This window comes from Agrilus planipennis, unplaced genomic scaffold (assembly GCF_000699045.2).
Source record: "Agrilus planipennis isolate EAB-ADULT unplaced genomic scaffold, Apla_2.0 scaffold21, whole genome shotgun sequence".
Taxonomy (NCBI): Eukaryota; Metazoa; Arthropoda; class Insecta; order Coleoptera; family Buprestidae; genus Agrilus; species Agrilus planipennis.
The window spans coordinates 1,660,618-1,679,841 of record NW_020439030.1 but is presented as its reverse complement, the minus strand read 5'-3'; the positions used below and the strand labels follow the sequence as shown (position 1 = coordinate 1,679,841).

The window sequence follows — 19,224 nt, the reverse complement described above, 5'->3', positions numbered from 1 at the left end:
TTTGTTCATATTTTTAGTAGAAAATTCTCTTAAAAATAATTAAACGCAACAAATATGAAATAACTTGACTTACCAAAAACACGAAGTATTATGCGAGTTAATATACATAATTAATAAAATTACCTGGTAGTGACGAAATATTAAGGCTTCTATAACCCACGACTGCGGCCAGTAACAGGAACAGCGGATTTTCTGTCAGTATGCACACTGGATGCACAATCAGGTCTTCTCGACTAATCGGAACTATGAAGACAAGAAGGTATTTTTGATAAAATGAAAGATAGCGAAAGCAAACACGGCAGACTGGAGACGGTCTATGAGCAAATTCCTTGAAGCAACAAGAAATTAACTCGACAACAAGTATGTAACCCAACGTGCACACTTCGCTTACTAACTTTCAAGTTCGAAGTATCGTTTTCTCCTTTTCTTTTTTGGGAAGCCTTTTGTAGACTCTAAACCAATTAGAATAATGTGCAAGTTGTGTATCAACTATGGCTTCATCCTAATAAAAACAAAGTAAGTGAACTAGAACTGAAAAAAGTTCGTTGAAATAGCGACGGTTCGTCAATATGTATATTAGACTAACAACAAATTAACGCCCTACAAGAGTTTTGAGGGGGTGCAGGTAGGGTCCCTAGTGGGTAGCCACACTACCTCATGAGGTTGCCCCTTAGGGCAAGGAAGGGGCATATAACGCCTTGCCGCATTTGTGCATCATCAGCAATGCCGCATGTGGCCTCCGCAAGGAAAAATTATTGNCAATGTTAAAATAATAATTGTTAAATCTGCCACTTCACATGCAAATGATATGAAATTAACGATAAAATATTCTAATCGAAAAATACAATTAGCTTCATGTTTTGTTCGTCCGGACGCTGCGAAATTATAATTAATTTCTTATTGTTCGCTTATTTTCCAAATATTAGCTTTAGGGTTAGATAAAATGACGCAGTGTCCCTTTTGTCACCTACAATAATCCTGTTTCTATGGTTGCAGTATATGTTAATGATACTGAGGATAAGACATAGGGATAAACAAATCTATGTACAAAAAAATGCTGAATTACTTATTAAACATTAATTTACAGAACATAAATTCACGAGTTAAAGAATCAATCAAATTTTAACGAAAATCATTGTAAATGTTTTTATAAAAGGAATGTAAATGAGTTCTATGCTAACAAAATAATTGAGTTTTATTATTGAATTATTTTCGTAAAATTCCATTTTGTTTATGACTAATCATATTTTGATTGTTACCTTATCTACAGAGAAGATTAATATTTTCCTTTTATTTCTCAATTTACTAATCGATACGAATATTTAAAAAATTATATTATCTGTCTGTTATTACGAAAGATATATATGCTACAAATACTTATATCAAGATGTAATTCCGGTAAATGTAGTGATAGATAAAAACTGATTAAACTATCTGACTTCAACTAAGATCCCAATCATTTCCTTTTGAAAAAGTCGTGAATGTAGGTGAGTTTCTAAAAATCGACGAAAATGTTACAGTCTGCAATGTTATTGTTATCCATATTTGGTAAGTTGACCTTTTCTTTTAGAAGTCTAGATAGGCATATAAATACATTCTTCTATGGCAATTTTTGAAAAGTAGGCACCTTCAAATAACAACAAGTACTTCCTGATAAAAATAGTATCTCCTTTCAGTTAATTAATTTTTAATCGTTTATTCAAGTACTCTAAATTTCTATAATTCTTTACACGATATTTATAATTACGTTCTCGTTAATAAGGAATCGAAAACTGATATATTTGATAACGTAGCTGCTTTTGAGACACCGGTGTAGATATAATAAAAAATGCTTATGAATGGGTACATTTTATAATTGCAGTTGACTGCGTTTCAGCATTTACGTTTATTGTTGTACGTAGTAGATGTTAGGAGACGAAAAATTAGAGAAAGTAGCTGATTTTAGGTATCTACGAAGTCAGATAAGTCAGGACGGAAGGAGTTGTAGGGATATAAAGCAGAGCATAGCGCAGGGCCGTGTCGCCTTCAATAAAAAGAAGTCACTCCTATGCTCGCCAACGGTTAATTTAGAAATATCCATACAATGTAGAAATATTCCCGAAGTGAGTTAGTTTTAATACGAAATATTCTCAATTTTTTACCCACTTCACACAAAAATTGTTGCTGTTGTCACATCCCCGCCGGGAATCGAACCCGGGCTCTTTGGCTTTACGCGCCAATGCTTTGACCACTAAGCTACGAGAGATGACTTGAGGAAGTGTGTAGTGGGTAAAAAATTGTTAATTTAAATTCGAAAAAGTTTGTTAAACGTGGACGTTTGGAGCGCGGCGTTGTACGGATGCGAAACATGGACAGTAGGCGCGACGGGAAAGAAAAGATTTGAGGCGTTCGAAATGTGGTGTTACATGCGAATGATAAGGGTACCGTGGATAGAGAGTGTTAGAAATGAAGAGGTATTAGAAAGAATAAGAGAACAGAGGACTCTATGCAAGTCAATAAGAAACAGGCTAGATAGGTTAGTAGGACACCTTCTCAAGCTTGGAGGTCTATTCAGGGACATATTAGAGGCAAAAACGGGAGTTAGGAGGGGTAGAGATAGACCTAGATTATATTATCTACTGTTCACAAATAGTTAAGGATGTGGGATGTTCTAGTTGTAGGGAAATGCGAAGATTAGCTCAGAATAGAAAGAGTGGAGGTGCGTGTCCAACCAATCTTAGGACTGACGACCTTATGAAGATGATCATGTAGGTATATGCATTTCAATTGAAATTGTTGCACTAATAATGAATTGTACTTTGGTTGACAAAACTTTGGTATATTCTTAATACGAAAAGTTCAGAACAACCCCATAGGACGAAATGAAGCAATATTGTGTAGGGTATGCTGACGTACACGTCGAATACTGACGGATGACTACATGATATTTTAGCAGTCTTCATTAACCGATTTTAATTTGAAAACATAAATTTTATTGATTATTATCTTTATTGATTAAATTCTGTATGATTAATCTCATAAATTACCCGAACCAAAAACTATGTTAAGTGTTTTATATTAGGTAAGGTTTCAAAGGTTTTTATATAATTTAATATAAGAGTTTGTCTTCCTCTTCAGGGGTAGGTTTTGTCATTGGACAATCATTAATAAAAGCTGATGATACAAAAATAGTTGGTGGTGAACTGGTAACCAATAGATCAGCTTTTGCTTATCAGGTAAGTGTATCATCTGTTCACATTTTTGTGCTTTTATGAGGTTTGTGTTTGTCAGTTTTACATTCATTTTATTAGTATATTGACGAGGATCATTTGCTATTTAAAATAAATAAGATCTAGAAATAAGTAACTACCATTACACGTAAATAGTGATAAGGATATTCTACCTTTTCATTGTTCCTTGATGATAAATTATTTACGTAATTCATACAGTTTCTAATCAGATATGATGTCACCTACACATGAAAACAATGATGGTATAAAGCCAGGCAGCTAAAATAGTAATTAAAACGAGTGATCATTTACCAATTGTGGTCACCTTTATGAAATATAAAATATTTTTCAAAATAAAGAGATTCAGTCAATATACTTTATTTTGGTTGTTTGATTGTTTTTAATTCCTCATAAAAATTAAGAGCAAAGCAATTTTAGGGGTGTTTCCAATTCTGGAGTTGAGTTTCCATAAAAACATTTAATCTGCTTATGACGTCCAAGGTCAAGCTCAAGATCACATTCAAGATTATAATATAAATATTATTTATTTTTATACAAACTTTTCAACCACCCTAAATCTATTTGCTTGGGAGCGTAGCATGTAATTTCACCTCACTGACACCCCGCAGTGGTAGTGGCTGCAGGGACGAATTCTGTGTCATGACTTTTAATGAGAATAATGTCTGTAAGTTGTGAGAATTATAAAAAAATTGACTTTTTAGCTAACAAAATAGTACAAGATACTTAAAAAATGCTGGAAAAAGAAATATATTAAAGTAGCTTCAAATAGATTCACTCATAAATTCACCGCAAGTAATAATTTTTCCATCAGTCTTACAAAATTGACCTTGCTTTTGGGTTTTTCCATATTCGACCTTCGTTTTAGTCTTGGTGTTGTTTGTTAGGTCTTGGTTTTAGTCTTGGTGTAATTCGTCTCTTTTTGGTTTTAATGTATGTCTTGTTCGTTCTTGCTTTTGGTCTTATTAGTACTTACAATGACTGTCTTGATTTTCGTCTTGATCTTACATTTTTTCAAGATCAAGGCCAAAACTGCAAGCCCAAGGTCAATTTTGTTTACTACTATTGTGAATGTTGGAGAATATTTCAGAATTTAATAGAATGTTCTAAAATTCTGAAAATGTTCTAGGTGGTGGGTGGTAACGGATGGGTTTCTTGTTCAGCAATTTAAATGGTAACTGGGAGTAATGATAACCCCCCCCATATGGCGGTTAATAAGTATCGCAATATCTTTGCAGGTTTCAGTAAGAAATGCTGTATCACATTTCCATTTTTGTGGAGGAACAATCATCTCTATAAGGGTCGTGTTGTGCGCCGCTCATTGTTTCGAAGATCGAAATACATCCCCCGGTGCCATTGCTATAGTTGCCGGTGATCTATCCATTCCTTATCCGTCAAATGATACTGTAGTTCGTTACAACGAAGCTGTTATTAGCAATGTAGATTTTAACGGTACAAGTTACGAAGATGACGTAGCGCTTGTTATTGTAAATACGTTTTTCTTTCCATTTTGAGTTTTAATTGACTTTCAGAAACGAAAAATTCTTTCTATTGAGTTTAAAAGGTAATATTAAGTACCTACTGATCTTATTGATGTAATCAAAAGGAAAACTGAAATCTTTGAATGTTGATTGAATTTAATTGTTGACTACAAACATGACAATTTAGTCATACATCCTGTAATATTTCTTGAAAAGGCTTTTTTGTTTTGAAAATGTCTAATAGACTTCAAAATATTGTTAGACTTTCTAGAAAAATGATTTTAGTTGCAATTTTCAATTTGAAACGGTTTTCCAATGATCGTATGATGTTAACGAATCCTAACCGATGAGTGTCTTTTTGTTTGTCCAATGTATGATTTTTCATACAAAAAAAATTATTGCATTGCATTTTTCTTTACAATACTTTCAAAAAAATACGACATAAGTCAGTCCTGAAGGAAGGAGTAGTAGGGATATAAAGCAGAGGATAGCGCAGGGTCGTGTCGCCTTAAATAAAAAGAAGTCAGTTCTATGCTCGCGAACTGTTAATTTGGAAATTCTAAAAAGATTGTGAAAGGTGTATGTTTGGAGCGCGGTATTGTACGGGTGCGAAATATTGGCGGAAAAGAAAAGGTTAGAAGCCTTCGAAATGAGGTGTTATAAGCGATTGATGAGTATAACGTGGGTAGAAAAGGTTAGAAATGAAGAGGTATTGGAAAGAATAGGAGAACAGAGGACTCTATGGAAGTCAATAAAGAATAGGCGAGATAGGTTGGCAGGACACCTTCTCAGGCCTGAAGGTCTAGTCAGAGACATACTAGTGGCAGAAACAGGAGTTAGGAGGGGTGGAGGTAGACCTAGGTTAGATTACTGTTCACAAATAGTTAAGGATGTAGGTTGTTCTAGTTTTAGTGAAATGCGTAGATTAGCTCAGGATAGAAAAGAGAAGAACGGAGGTGCGTGTCCAACTAGACTTAGGACTGACAACCCTATGATGATGAAGTCTACTCCCTTTAACTCTTACCTATGTACCTATACTTGTACCACTAATAATCAGTGAAATTCCATGATTTGTTTTATGATAACTAAGTTTATTTCGCTTTACTGAAAGTCAATTAATATTCCATGTACCACCTCTTAAGTGGTACTAGCGACATAAATGAAAAATTTTAGATTCAGGGTGAGTTCAATTGGAACATAAATGTTTACTTCGTACCACCCGCAACTGTAAGACCTAACCCAGGAACTAATTGCGTTATTTCTGGATGGGGTTCTACGTATTCAGTAAGATGTTTACAAATATATTTTAATTATTGATTTATATTATTTTTTTTTCAACCTAAAAAGTACTGATTAGAAACATTAATTATCAATAAGTAGTTAGTATGTTTGCTCAAGCTCCAAAGACAGTGGTAAGAGCTTGACGATTAAGAAAGAAAACATTTTGCTCTTAAATGATTTAAAGTGAATTAAACTTATAGTTAATGATTAGAGAAAAGATTACCACAATTTCCTTCTGATTTTGCCGAAATACGATTGAAATACATATCTATATTATTTTATCTTCTAGATAAGATAACATTTTGACTTGTGCACATTTTTGTGTAAACTGTAGATATATAACTTTAAATATGATTCATTTAATTCCAATTCTACCTTGGAATCAATAAGTCACGTCAGCTTATCGATAATTACGTAATTAGATTTACGGTTCGTGTATCATTTGGTACGCTAGTAGATTAAATAAAAACACAAAATGAAAATCTTTCAACTGCTTATATATTTGGGTTTCGGGTTATAATAATATAATTAGTTGGACATTTTAAGGAGTATAATCCAAAAGAAATTCTTATTGCTTATAGTGCACTGTTATCTATATCCAAATTTAATTAAGGATAAAATTATACTTGTATTTATATGTTAGTATCTTTAAACATCTTCCATTAAAATCCAGTGAGCATTCAGAAATAAATAATCAAACAATAGTGCTAAAAGGTTATTTATTATTAGTCTCGGTTAAAATTATTATTAACTGTATCATGTTATTTTTAAGGGGGGTGGTTCAGTTGATAACTTAAGATACGCCAACGTTCTCATCATTAGTACAGAGGAGTGCTCCACAAACTATGGACAGGGTCGCATTACTCCTGGAATGATATGCGCTGGATCTATGCAGGGAGGAATTGACTCTTGCCAGGTTAACAAGTTTAACAATTATTTTTCCAACCCTTTAAAGTCTGATAACAAATTCCTAATCTTCATCGGCAATTCGAATAAGTCATTTGATACTAAAGTTAAAATGAAAACATACATACGTTTATTATAGTGTGTTCTTGCACCAAATACATGAAATAGGATATATATCAGTTAGTCTTGCAAGAAAATTATTTATTTCGGATGGGTACCTACTAAGCAGCGTTTTTGGATTTGCCGATAAATTTTAAAATGTCGAATATTTTACCAAATAGTCACTAATCTTTTAATATAAGTCTCTATATGTAGCAATCCTTAAAAAGTTTTGTTGTTTGTATATTAAAAATTGCAGCGTAAACTGATTATCTGAGTAATAAAATGGGTGGGAAAGGGTACTTTTAGTACCTACTTTGAACGTATGTATACCTGCTAACATGGGTCGATGGCAAAGTTATCAGATGCTAAAGGCATGTACTGTTCGTTTTATGAAGTTAGAGATATGACCCTTCCCTTTATTAGGATGCGTCGTAGCATAATTCCAAATTCAATCATATTTGCCTGCGGAACTCATTTCTCCACCGATCATCGAGCGAGAACTAGACCAAAGTGTACAGTACCATTTGCAAAATTATTTAAACTGCCTCGTTAAAATTTAAGAATACGCTTTATTTAAAAGCGTATTTAGCCAAAAATAATAAATAAAAGTGAATTAACTTAACGTTCTACACACCTATAAAACTTTTGCTTTGTTTTCTGTTGTTAATTTATATACATTTTTATTTTAAGAAATTGCTAAACATTTTCGTCTAGTACTGTACAGTTCTAGCCGATCTTCTAAGACCGCCCATCGAGAGCTCTGCTCGTTTAAGTTTGTTTCAACTGTTTCTATCTTGCTCACGCCTAGTGTGTATTCTTTCTATCTTCGCGCAGATTTCTTCAAGGTCACAATTCTAACAAATTGAAACGGACTGTAACAATATTAGTCACTTTTTTTAAAGTCTGTGTGTTGATTTTAAGATAATTTTCCTCAAAAAAAGGTCATAATCAACACTGACACACTTTCCATCGGCGGTAATTTCAGACGGTACAAGAAAAATCGTAATTTTACTTATAGTTTGAGTTTTCATACTTAAATATGGTACTTAGGGAACCATTTCAATACTTTTGTAAGCAGCCAGACCAATTGTAGGGACTAAACATCTCCCAGGCATAATTAAAATATTGTTGTGTTATAAAACCATCTGATTATCGCACTCGCGCTTTTACCTACAACAACATTTTAATTGTGTCTGGGGAATGTTTGGTTCCTACAATTGGTTTGACTGTTTATAATAATAATAATTGAAGTAGTTCTCTAAGTATCATATTTAAAAATGAAAATTCGGACTATAAGATTACGATTTTTTTTTGAGAACTTTGAAGCGTCTGGCAGAAATTACCGCCGATCGGAAGGGTCTGCTAGTGTTAATGGTATATACATTAGGTAAAAATCAGCACTGAGTCTTTAAGAAAAGTAACTAATGTTTTTGCGTACCTTTAGCACCTGATATCTGCAATTTAGTCATTCAGGAGGACGTCAGTTCGATTCCGGGTCCGACTGCCATGGTCCAAGTTTTTCTGTGATTTCCTTTGATCACTCAGGCAAACACTGGGGTAGTAATGTTCTACAGGTAATCTTTCATTTTCTTCTGTCGTCATTTCGTCCATCTTATCTTTCTCACCCGAACTACCAGCCACCCATTTCCACGAATCCTGAAAGGAAGCTGAAGAAAGCCTTCCGGCCGAAAGGACTGCCTGTCCACCAGCACTATTGGCTGGTAGGAATAAAACACCCAAAAGTGTTTTTATGTACATACTAAAACTACTATTTCCCATCAATTTTGTTACTCAGAAAATAAGTAAGGTCTAGCGCCTCTGGGATCTTGCCCGATAATATATATTTAAAAATTATCTCTTGGTTTCTCTTACTATAGAAAATTTCAATAACAGATCATTTAATATCTGAAATCAATTGACTCAAAAAATGAATGATGATCATTACGTTGCCACTGTGTATCTCTCTAAAAGCATCAGTTGTCGTCTTAATTATGAGAAATAAGATGTCTTAAAGTTTTAAGATGTTTGTTGAAATGATTTAGGGTGATTCTGGAGGACCGATGGTATGTAATGGAAGCGTCGCAGGGATAGTTTCATGGGGGCTAGGCTGTGCATGGGAGGGTTTTCCAGGTGTTTATACAGACGTGGCATACTATAACAACTGGATAGAAACTACTTTAGAGAACTATTTCGGAACTACAACTACACCAGTTCCTCCACCTTCTGCTGACGGCAGTTCGGGTTCTTGTTTTGGTAGTTTACAATTACTTCTGATTTTATTTGTTTTCAATTGTATTTTAGCGTAAGAACAGTAATATGTAAGACATTAAGACAAATGACAAATAAATAAAATAATAAGTAGCTGTCTGACAATAGCCATGTAGACGTTTATACATTTTTATAATAATTAGAGTTTTCTTATTAAATTTTCAAAAGGACAATAAGCTGTTTATTTTTCGTCAACATTTGAACTATTTCGGTGTCAACAACAATACTAGAAGTGTAAAGCAATTCAGAGTTTTGCACAATTTTACAAATAGATTACAAGTGACAAGACAAGAGCCATGTTCAAAATGCATTAATAGGTCCAGACGTTTCGTCGATCTAACACTTCATTTATACTGTGGCCCCTCTAGCCAAAATTATAAGTCTACCAAGGTAGAGGTAGTTTAAAATCGTATGGGTTTCGTTCCTGTTGTAAATAATATTTAATAATCAAATATTCCACTATGTTGCGGTTCTTTTTCTTTTCTTTTATAATATGTAAATACAATCTACAGTGTTGTTCATATCAAAGTCGACCCTGATTTTTTGCGTACCTAACCAACCTCTATTCGCTGCACCCCTGCTTATTATTATTCGGTTATCTCTTTTCATTTTGTTTGTACTACTGATGAAGCATTTCCTAACTGAACAAGGGAGTGTTCAAAACGCAGCAAATATCCCAAGTGAGAACAAGAAAGAAAATACGTCCATTGTCACAGATAATTTAACATGGACCAATTTTGATCGTCCTAATTATAGAATCTGTATGTAATAAAATCAACCCCTAGCACATTTCGCAGTCCGGAATATTTTAAGATATTTCTCATCGCTACTCCAAATGCGTCAAAGTGTCTGGTCTCTCTTGCGTATATCAATGCGTGAATGCTGCATGCTTTCAATGTGTGATAAGATTTGAGTGTGCCAATTAACTTAAATTTTTCAATTGAAACGCGCACGCAGTTTATACGCCAATAGATGACTATAGAGAAATGCTCAATAAATTAATCTAAAGAAGTTATCTCTTTATCACAGCGAATTACAATGTTACAAGTACCTATATCAGGGTATACTATGAATCTATTAAATCTGATTTTTTTTAAATTGGCTGGTGTACGCTACCTTAACTATAAGGTTTTTAATCATTTTTGTTTGGGAAAGTCGTGGATGTAGCTGCGTTTTCAGAAACCAACGAAAATGTTAAAGACTGAATTGTTATTCATAGCTGTATTTGGTAAGTAGATTCGATTTGACTTTAATTTAACATAAGTATAAGTGTAAACCCATATATATTATATAAATTATGAAGTTTTTAAGTGCAATTTGAAAATGAGACACTTTCAATAAGTGGTGATGAGTACTTGATATTGAAATACTGCCTACAGCTGATTAATTAGTTGTAATTCTTTCAAATATGCTAAGTATCAATGAAAAAATAATAAATATGTACCATTGTTCTATCACTAAGCTACGAAAGATTACAGTAGCAACAAAAAGAATTTTTCGGCAGGGGATCTGTACACGGTATGTTTTTGAGATCGGTAAGTCGGAAGTCATTTTAACCCAGATACGTCACGGTTTGAACCTAACTTCAAAAAACACTCTAAAATCAACTGAAACTGGTAATCATAATAATCCCAAAAACATTTAACCAATCAACTCCCCATCTAAATGAATAACTCCATAATTCCTTAGACCCCTAACCCTAAAACACGACTCCATAACCATATATCCCTGTAATTAAAATAATGAAACTGAGTTCCGCTGGGAGGTATCTTTAATTTTATGGAATCTAAGCAATACTTTTTATTTGATTACGGGGATGAAGGGTTATCAGGTCATAAGATTTTAGGGTTAAAAAATTAAAGATTATGAAGTCATACGATTAGTGGATAATTCGATCGCCTACGGGTTTTAGGTTTTAAATCGTTTGGGATTATCATGCTCAACGGTTATAGTGAATATTGGAGTATTTTTTGAGGTTAGGTTAGGTTAGGTTGTAGATGATCTGATGATCTGATGTCCTGTAGTTAAATTAGTCACGGATTTAAATGCAGCGACCCTAAAAACATACGGTATACATGATCCGACCATAAGGTCCAAATGTTTTTTTAACGATTTAGTAGATTTTGAACTGTTTTTGAGGTTATATCTAAAACCTACCCTGTTGGGGCTTGGATTCAGCGATCCCAATAGCATACAGTTTAATTTTAAAACATGAATTATTTCTAATGTCGGTATAAATTTCAGCTGCATCTTGCAGCAAAGGAAAACCTAGATTATAAATGATAATGATCCTTCACATAGCATACCATTTTGAACACTCGGTCTGTGCATCCTTAATTTCATTGCGCTAATTTTGCATCAAGTAAACTGTGTTAAGTGTATATACGACTTTATTGTTAAGTGTGTACGGCTTTAAAGGTTTTAAAAACCTGTAAATAAAAGTTTGTCTTCCTATTCAGGGGTAGTTTTCGTCATTGGACAATCTTTCATAGACGTTGATGATGATGATACAAGAATAGTTGGTGGTGAAGCGGTAGTCAATAGATCATATTTTCCTTTTCAGGTAAGGACATCATTTTCTGGTGAAAATGTGCTTTCTTTAATTTTTACATTGATTACATCAGTTGGTACGAAAATTTTATCGGTTGGTACATCACGAGTATCATTTTATTGAAAAACAAATTTGAACAGTAAGTACCTAATTAGGTACATGTAACGATAGAGATAACAGAATATCTTTTTGTGATAGCTTTTTTCGGATAGCTCCGTTCCCACCATTTCAATGCTTCTTGCTGATCAATTAATTTATATTGTTCCTAATCTGGTGTGACATCATTTGAGGTCGTACTGATGATATCAACATCAGTCTGCTAAAATAATTACCAAACCAAAAAATTAGTAATTGTTGTGAAATCTATCAACTACATATACATTGTACATTACTCTGCAAAATAGATTTATTTCGTGCAATAAATCTGGTATTTGCGAGATTACGAACATCTGCGATGCATATTTATTTATCCTTAAGGATTTTTATTTTTGATTATTACCTAAAGGACCACTAATAATGAATGTGAGTAGTGCGTAAATAATCCATATCGATTCAGTTGGGCACATTAGAAAGGCTTTGTCTAACACATGAAATAGTTCAATATCAGGAAGTACCTGCTAGATGGCGGTAGACTGCATGTACTTGAGTATTTTCTTTTAATTTCTTTCTTATGCTATCCGTTTTGTCATTTATAATGTGTGAGCGTGTGAGCCACCCTAAACAAAGAAATAGTACCTGTACCTATATGTTTTCTCTCAAAGCACAAACTTACAAAAGCTATCGGCAATAATATGACCATTTCAACGGTTGGTAGGTAATTGGTCGAGACCACCAGAAAGCACCTTGATGCAACATCATATTATTGGCAGTTTAGCGCCACCTACTGATATTTACTGCTAACTGTAGTCTATTATGTGTTCGGCAAAGGCCTCACCACGTACTTTTTAAACTCTATCGCAGCTTACCTGCAAACAAACTTAATTAATAAATTCTTAATGGTCGGGAATTTAAATGATTTCACTTATAAAATGATTACGAGTGGTGAAGATTCTTATATGGCGGTTAATACCCCAGTATCGTTTCAGGTTTCAGTAAGAAATGCATCAAGGAATCGACACTTCTGTGGAGGAACAATTATCGCTGAAAGGGTAGTGTTGTGTGCCGCTCACTGCTTTACTAATAGAGATACGTCTCCCGGTGCAATTGCTGTAGTTGCTGGTGATTTATACATTTTTGAAGAGACAAACGATACCGTCGTTCGTTATAACAAAAATGTTATTGTCCATGAACAATATAATAGGACCAGTAACGAAAACGACATATCCCTTATTATTGTAAATATGCAATAGATTTCTATTGAGATTTAATGAACTTTCAAAAACGAAAGATTTCTGCTGAGTTCAAAAGATATAGTATCAAGTATTGATCTCACTGACATTTTGTTTTTCCATAGATAATTAAAATGGGAACAGGGCTTTACAAATGTTGATTAAATTTAATTATAAATATGAATATGCACTCCCTAATAACTCTTGGAAAGGCCTATCTTTCGAAAATTACTTCAAAAATTTATTATGAAAAATGTACAAACTACTTTCGAATATGACTTTTCTATTTTTTTGGGAAGAAAAAACACGTTCATTTCTAAAACTTCTGTGACAATGGCATAGATATTTTCTTTGTCACTGAAAAATTATGAAAATTCTACCTTGTCTTTTATACTTGAGTTGTTCTCGTGCAAGTGATCTTGATAGTGCCTTGATTTTCTTTCAGTATTCCCTCAGGATCTTAATATCGTATTTATATAAATCTAATGTGTCAATATTTTAAGTATAAATAAAATCAAAGTACTCAATAATCGTGTTGGTCGAAGTATTCTTGACATTTGGGGCAATTCTAACTCAGGAAATCTAGAAAATTTCGTGTTGTTTGTTAAATTTTGTTGACTTCTTAGAGCCTTCTGTTCCTTCTATAACTAAAGATATATTTGATCTTATAAAGTGATATACGAGCTTATCTCAATTTTAATTCTTATCTATGTACTATTACTCTACTTAGGTGAATAATTGCTGGAACAGTGATAAAAATAATTTTATTTCGTTTTACTGAAAGTTGATTAATACTCATACGTAATCATAAGTACTTGCGTTATAAAAGAAAAAGTTTTAGCTTCAGGATGCGCTTAACTGGAGCGTTAATATCTTGCCGGCAGAACCCGCAATGGTGTCACCTGACCCAGGAACCAATTGCACTGTTTCTGGATGGGGTTCTATGTTTGAAGTAAGATCTGCACAAATACGATTTAGTTATTAATTTATATTACATCATGCCATTTAAAGAGAAGTATTCGTTTAATGATATACATTATTTATCAATAAGTATCTAAATAATTAATAGGTTTGTTCGAACTTCAAAGGAAGTGATAGACATGACATTCGCGGCCAAGAAAAAAATAATCAATAACAGAAAAATAATTATTATTTTCATGCGTTTTTAAAGGTATACTTAATGATAAAAAACACAACGTGTAATTATACAACACGTTACTGAAGTGAAACTTCTTCAAACACACAAACATACCGGGATAGGGGTTATGGAATTGGTTTAATGGTATTATTTGTACAAAATGAATTTAAATTTTACACTATACATGCCGGAGTTGCCTGTAACGAACGTTGCATTGAAGCGCGCACACGGCTCAAGCGATTCCCGCTACGAAACATCCGTTGCATGATTTCGTTACATAGCAACTCGCATGAAACGAACTTACCCTACCGTGCGTAAAGAAGTTTCACTTCAAAAACAAAAGATGGCAATAATTAATATCATTTTGGTCCTGCGGAAAAAGGATTAAAGCACTTACCTATTTGTGTACTTAAAAGACTTATCTTTTTATATACACTATTACATAAACAATAATTAATTCGCTTATACCCTAAGCGTCAATCCTTTAGCCAGATAAAAACACACTTTCAGTTTACACATGCTTAAATTATATCCTTTATTTGCAGCTTCTTATCTCTATCCTTACTCTACTATTTTTTCTCACCTAATTCTCTGCCCATACATTCTATTTTGCACTCGTATTCCTTAAGATCTCCATTAGACGACTTAGATCACCACCATCCTCCCTTATTTACTCCCATGTCCCATCCCTCTAACACATGCTTCAAACACTCTTCCTCCCTTTCACGTAAACCGTCTTTTCTTCTTATTTTTTCCAGTATCTAGTTCCTCTACACTCATTCCCTGTCTTAAATCTTGCCATTACACTTATTTTCTTCCCTCTTTCTATATACCTTGTCACCCAGTCTCATGCGCCCCACCAGTCCCTCAATATTATCTCTTCTACACCCACCACATATGTAGACCTCTTTACTTTTCTTAAATCTTCCCCTCTTATTATTTCTCTGCATCTATATGTCCGTTCCCTGAACCACTGCCTCATCTGCTTCTGCTTGATTTTTAAAATCATCAACGTCCCTCTGGTCCCTATTTCCATTACCTTCTTCCTCCACATTTCCCTCCTTATATCCCGCTCTTACAGCCTTCCCAACTTTTCCTATTATTTTAATTCCTTTTTTTATTGCATCTTTCCACATCCTTCCACATTTTGTCTCCCTTCTAACAATTCTATTTTTCTTCTCATGCCCATGTTTCCGATCCATAAAACGTTATACTCCTTAGAATCACATTAAATAACGTCATCAATCTCCTACCCCAATCTTCCTTGCATAATTTCTGGCCTAAATCCCATAGCCTTTCCATCATGGTCTTCCCTTTAACCACTTGACTTACATTATGTAAGAATACTTCTTCACCTTTTCTATAATCCGCTCTCTTTCGTACTACCTTGTGCTTTCCGTTTCACCTTCCTCCTCTGTTTTGCCCAAATTCCATGATCTTCGATTTTTCACTTATTTCGTTCCAGCCTTTTACTTATTAGGTATTTCTCAAGCTTTCCTACTATTTGTGTACTTATAAGATTAAATCATAACTTGTTTACATTCTTTTTGTTTAAACAATAGGCTTATGCTTTTGAGTAACTATACAACCGATTTGTGCATATAAAAAATTGTTGGCTATCTAACTTAAAATTTCTAAATTGAAATTAAGGGTTGCGATAGTCTATATTAGGTTAAACTAAAATTAGTCAATCAACGAAGTATTCTAAATTATTCAATGTAACCAACGCTATATGTAAAAAACGACATGATTTTCTTTACATTAATATTATGATACCATATTCAAATTTCGCACCCAGTTGTTGAACTGATGCTGTTCTGATTCGAGTCTAAAGGTCGTCGTCGATTGGATTTGCTTCCTAACGTTTCGCTACCGTGCGCCTGAAGCTTCTCCAGAGGTCCTTCCATCTCCGATTTTCTAACGTAACCAAATAAACCGACGCCGGCCTTTAGACCCTAACCAGGACACCTCCGAAGTACTTCAGTTTTAATGTAGAATTATATTTGTTAATAACTTTGAACATTTTACGTTAAAATGCAAATGGTGAACTTTCAAACATAATCAAACAATAGTGATCAAAGAACTCCGTTTGAAATGATTATTATTGACAAGCATCTTTCCTTTTAAGGACGGTCCTACGGTAAATCAACTAAGGTACGTCAACCTCCCCATCGTAAGTGCAGATCAATGCGCCACAAACTATGGGCAGAATCTCATCCTCTCTGGAATGATATGCGCTGGATTAATGGAAGGTGGAGTTGACTCTTGTCAGGTTAATAAGTTTTAAAATTATTATATTGAGTGAATAGAAGATGCCAATCTTGATCAGCAATTCGTCTAACTACAAGATGTAAACGTATTACTTACTGCTCGTTTACCAACTCACAATTTACTTTACTCGTACCTTTACCTTGAGTAGACCATTAGTGGAATTTTATTGTTTCATATGTTCAGTCATAGTCAATATCCCACCAGCTAAGTATACTTCATTTACTTTCTCTAGCGATGTATCCCTTCCAATGTCTCATTATATTCTCGGTTCTTATTCATTAAAAATACTTTTTCTGTTCAATCATGAATTGTAGTGCGAGTCGAAAACAAGCGTTAAAGCCTTTAATATGTCTTCAAATATAAATAAACATCTCGTTGATATTTTCAGTAGTAAATGGTACTAATAATAGCACATTTGAGCAATGCAATTGTAAGTGGATAAAATGGTCATTTTTTTCGTGCAGTACTGTACGGATTATACGCTCCTCATCGGTTAAGAGTTCGGCCGAGAGTTGTGTCCTTCCTTCTCTGGTCTAGTGCTGTTCTTTTCTACTTTGCGACGGTCAAAGTGAAGGTCACATCGCTACAGAAAGTAAACGAAGTATACATAATTAAATAATTTGCTGCAAATATAATTTATTTGCTCAAAGAGTATGTCTTCAACAGATCATTTACTCTCTAAAATCAACTGATGAGTCAAAAATCATTTTCTACAATCTACCGTCCCAAAATTACATTTTTGATGAACATGTTGACCTAAATTTTTTTAATATTCGTTTGCATGATTTAGGGTGATTCTGGAGGGCCGTTAATATGTGACGATAGCGTGGCAGGAATAGTTTCATTCGGAGAAGGATGCGCAGAGGCGGGTTATCCAGGCGTTTATACAGATGTGGCACACTTTTACGACTGGATAGACAATACTATAACTTATTATTTCGCTAACGAAATCCTAGGCACAACCGCCAGTCCTCCCAACACAATTTATACTACCGCTTCACCCCCTGATATTAACACTACCCCTTCTCCATCTGATATTAACACTACTCCTTCACCCCCTGATATTAATACTACTCCTTCCCCTAGTGATAATACAAACCCTCCAATTTCTACTGAAAGTCCTCCAGCAACCACTAATGCACCCCCTCCCGATAACAGTTCAGTTTCTTACGTCGTTAGTATACAGTTACTTGTGGCTATACTTGTTTTCAATTGTATTTTTACATAATAATCATGTCAGTTATGTAATTAGTAAATAATACGTACATTATGTAAATAAATACATAAAATAATTTTTACACTAAATAAAGAATTAGTAACAAACGAATATGAGAAGAGCATCAGTGATTTCATGTACGTGTATCATCATGTAATGTAAATGCATATCATAGAGATGAAAAATCATTCGCAATAGGCATTCACTGATAATAATTACAATATCCTTTTAGGAACGAAAATGTAGAAAAATAAGTATTGTTTGGATTATAATATTTTAATTAATTCCTCGTTTTATAAAATTTTGCTTATGGAACTTCTTTTATCATCATCATTATGAGGTCGTCAGTCCTATGACTGGTTGCATACGTATACAACAATCACTTTCTCTAGCGATGTGCCCCTTCCAATGTCTTGGATGCGCGCTGGCAAAATCGTAGGTAGGGAGAAAAAAGATCATTAGACTCATGTTCATTAAACATACTTTATCATACAGTACCTGCCAAAAGTTTTGTTCAATCATGAATAGTAACACGAGTCGAAAACAAGCGTTAAAGCTTTTAATATGCCGTCAAATATAAATAAACATCTCGTTGATATTTTGAGTAGTAAATGTCGCCAATAACAGTATATTTGAGCAATGTAATTGTAGTGGATAAAATGGTCAATTTTTCCGTGCAGTTCTGTACGGATTATACGCTCCTCACCGGTTAAGAATTTGGCCGAGAGTTGTCTACTTCCTTTTCTGGCCTAGTGCTGTTCTTTTCTACTTTGCGTCGGTCAAACTGAAGGTCGCTACAAAAAGTAAACGAAGTATACCTCCACTCTTTCCTATTCTGAGCTAATCTTCGCATTTTCCTAAAACTAGAACAACCTACATCCTTAACTATTTGCGATTAGTAATCTAATCTAGGTCTACCCCTTCAAACTCCTGTTTCTGTCCCTAGTATGTCTCTTATTAGACCTTCATGCCTGAGAAGGTGTTCTACCAACCTATCTCGCCTATTTTTTATTGACTTCCAGAGTCCTCTTTTCTCCTATTCTTTCCGATACCTCTTCATTTCTAATCTTTTCTGTCCACGTTATCCTCATCATTCGCCTATAACACCACATCTCGAAGGCTTCTAATCTTTTCTTTTCCGCCGCGCCCACCCTCCATGTTTCACACCCGTACAGCGCCGCGCTCCAAACGCACCATTAACAATCTTTTTCGAATTTCTAAATTAACCGTTCGCTATCATAGAAGTGACTTCTTTTTATTAAAAGCGACACGACCCTGCGCTATTCTCTGCTTTATATCCCTACTACTCCTTCCGTCCTGACATATCTGACTTCCTAGATATCTATCTTTTAATTTTTCGTCTCCTATCTTTATATTCGCTCTTTCCCTATTTTTTCTTCCCTTGCATACCAGCGATTTATAGTAACAATTTATGTCTTTATTTTATATTAATGT

General features: G+C 34.1%; 3 protein-coding genes across 3 annotated transcripts in view; 2 read left to right on the top strand and 1 right to left on the bottom strand.

Annotated features, from left to right (window-relative positions):
• LOC108740987 (guanine nucleotide-binding protein subunit gamma-e) overlaps positions 1–386 on the bottom strand; it is a 65,332-nt gene extending 64,946 nt beyond the window's left edge. Inside the window, exon 1 of the mRNA XM_018475542.2 lies at positions 124–386. The gene's annotated coding sequence lies outside the window, so the exon portion shown is untranslated. The remainder of the gene's footprint in view (positions 1–123) is intronic.
• A 1,023-nt stretch (positions 387–1,409) lies between these two features.
• LOC108741266 overlaps positions 1,410–19,224 on the top strand; it is a 59,017-nt gene continuing 41,202 nt past the window's right edge. The window contains 7 exon segments of the mRNA XM_025976500.1: positions 1,410–1,548; positions 3,118–3,215; positions 4,466–4,714; positions 5,882–5,992; positions 6,762–6,905; positions 9,040–9,165; positions 17,338–17,776. Of these exon segments, the coding sequence (XP_025832285.1) occupies positions 1,512–1,548; positions 3,118–3,215; positions 4,466–4,714; positions 5,882–5,992; positions 6,762–6,905; positions 9,040–9,165; positions 17,338–17,776 (1,204 nt within the window). The 5' untranslated portion in view covers positions 1,410–1,511.
• LOC108741335 (trypsin 3A1-like) lies at positions 10,378–14,068 on the top strand. The gene is made up of 4 exons (XM_025976488.1): positions 10,378–10,493; positions 11,725–11,828; positions 12,902–13,150; positions 13,980–14,068. Exons 1-4 carry the CDS (start codon positions 10,457–10,459, stop codon positions 13,983–13,985), a joined length of 396 nt encoding a protein of 131 aa, XP_025832273.1. The 5' UTR covers positions 10,378–10,456; the 3' UTR covers positions 13,986–14,068.

Bases quoted from the DNA above. Each gene is read 5' to 3' on its own strand.
- LOC108741335 (XM_025976488.1), top strand. From the start codon at position 10,457: ATGTTAAAGACTGAATTGTTATTCATAGCTGTATTTG. The intron at 10,494-11,724 runs GTAAGTAGATTC...CTTCCTATTCAG, and splicing joins GTTATTCATAGCTGTATTTG to GGGTAGTTTTCGTCATTGGA. The intron at 11,829-12,901 runs GTAAGGACATCA...GTATCGTTTCAG, and splicing joins GATCATATTTTCCTTTTCAG to GTTTCAGTAAGAAATGCATC.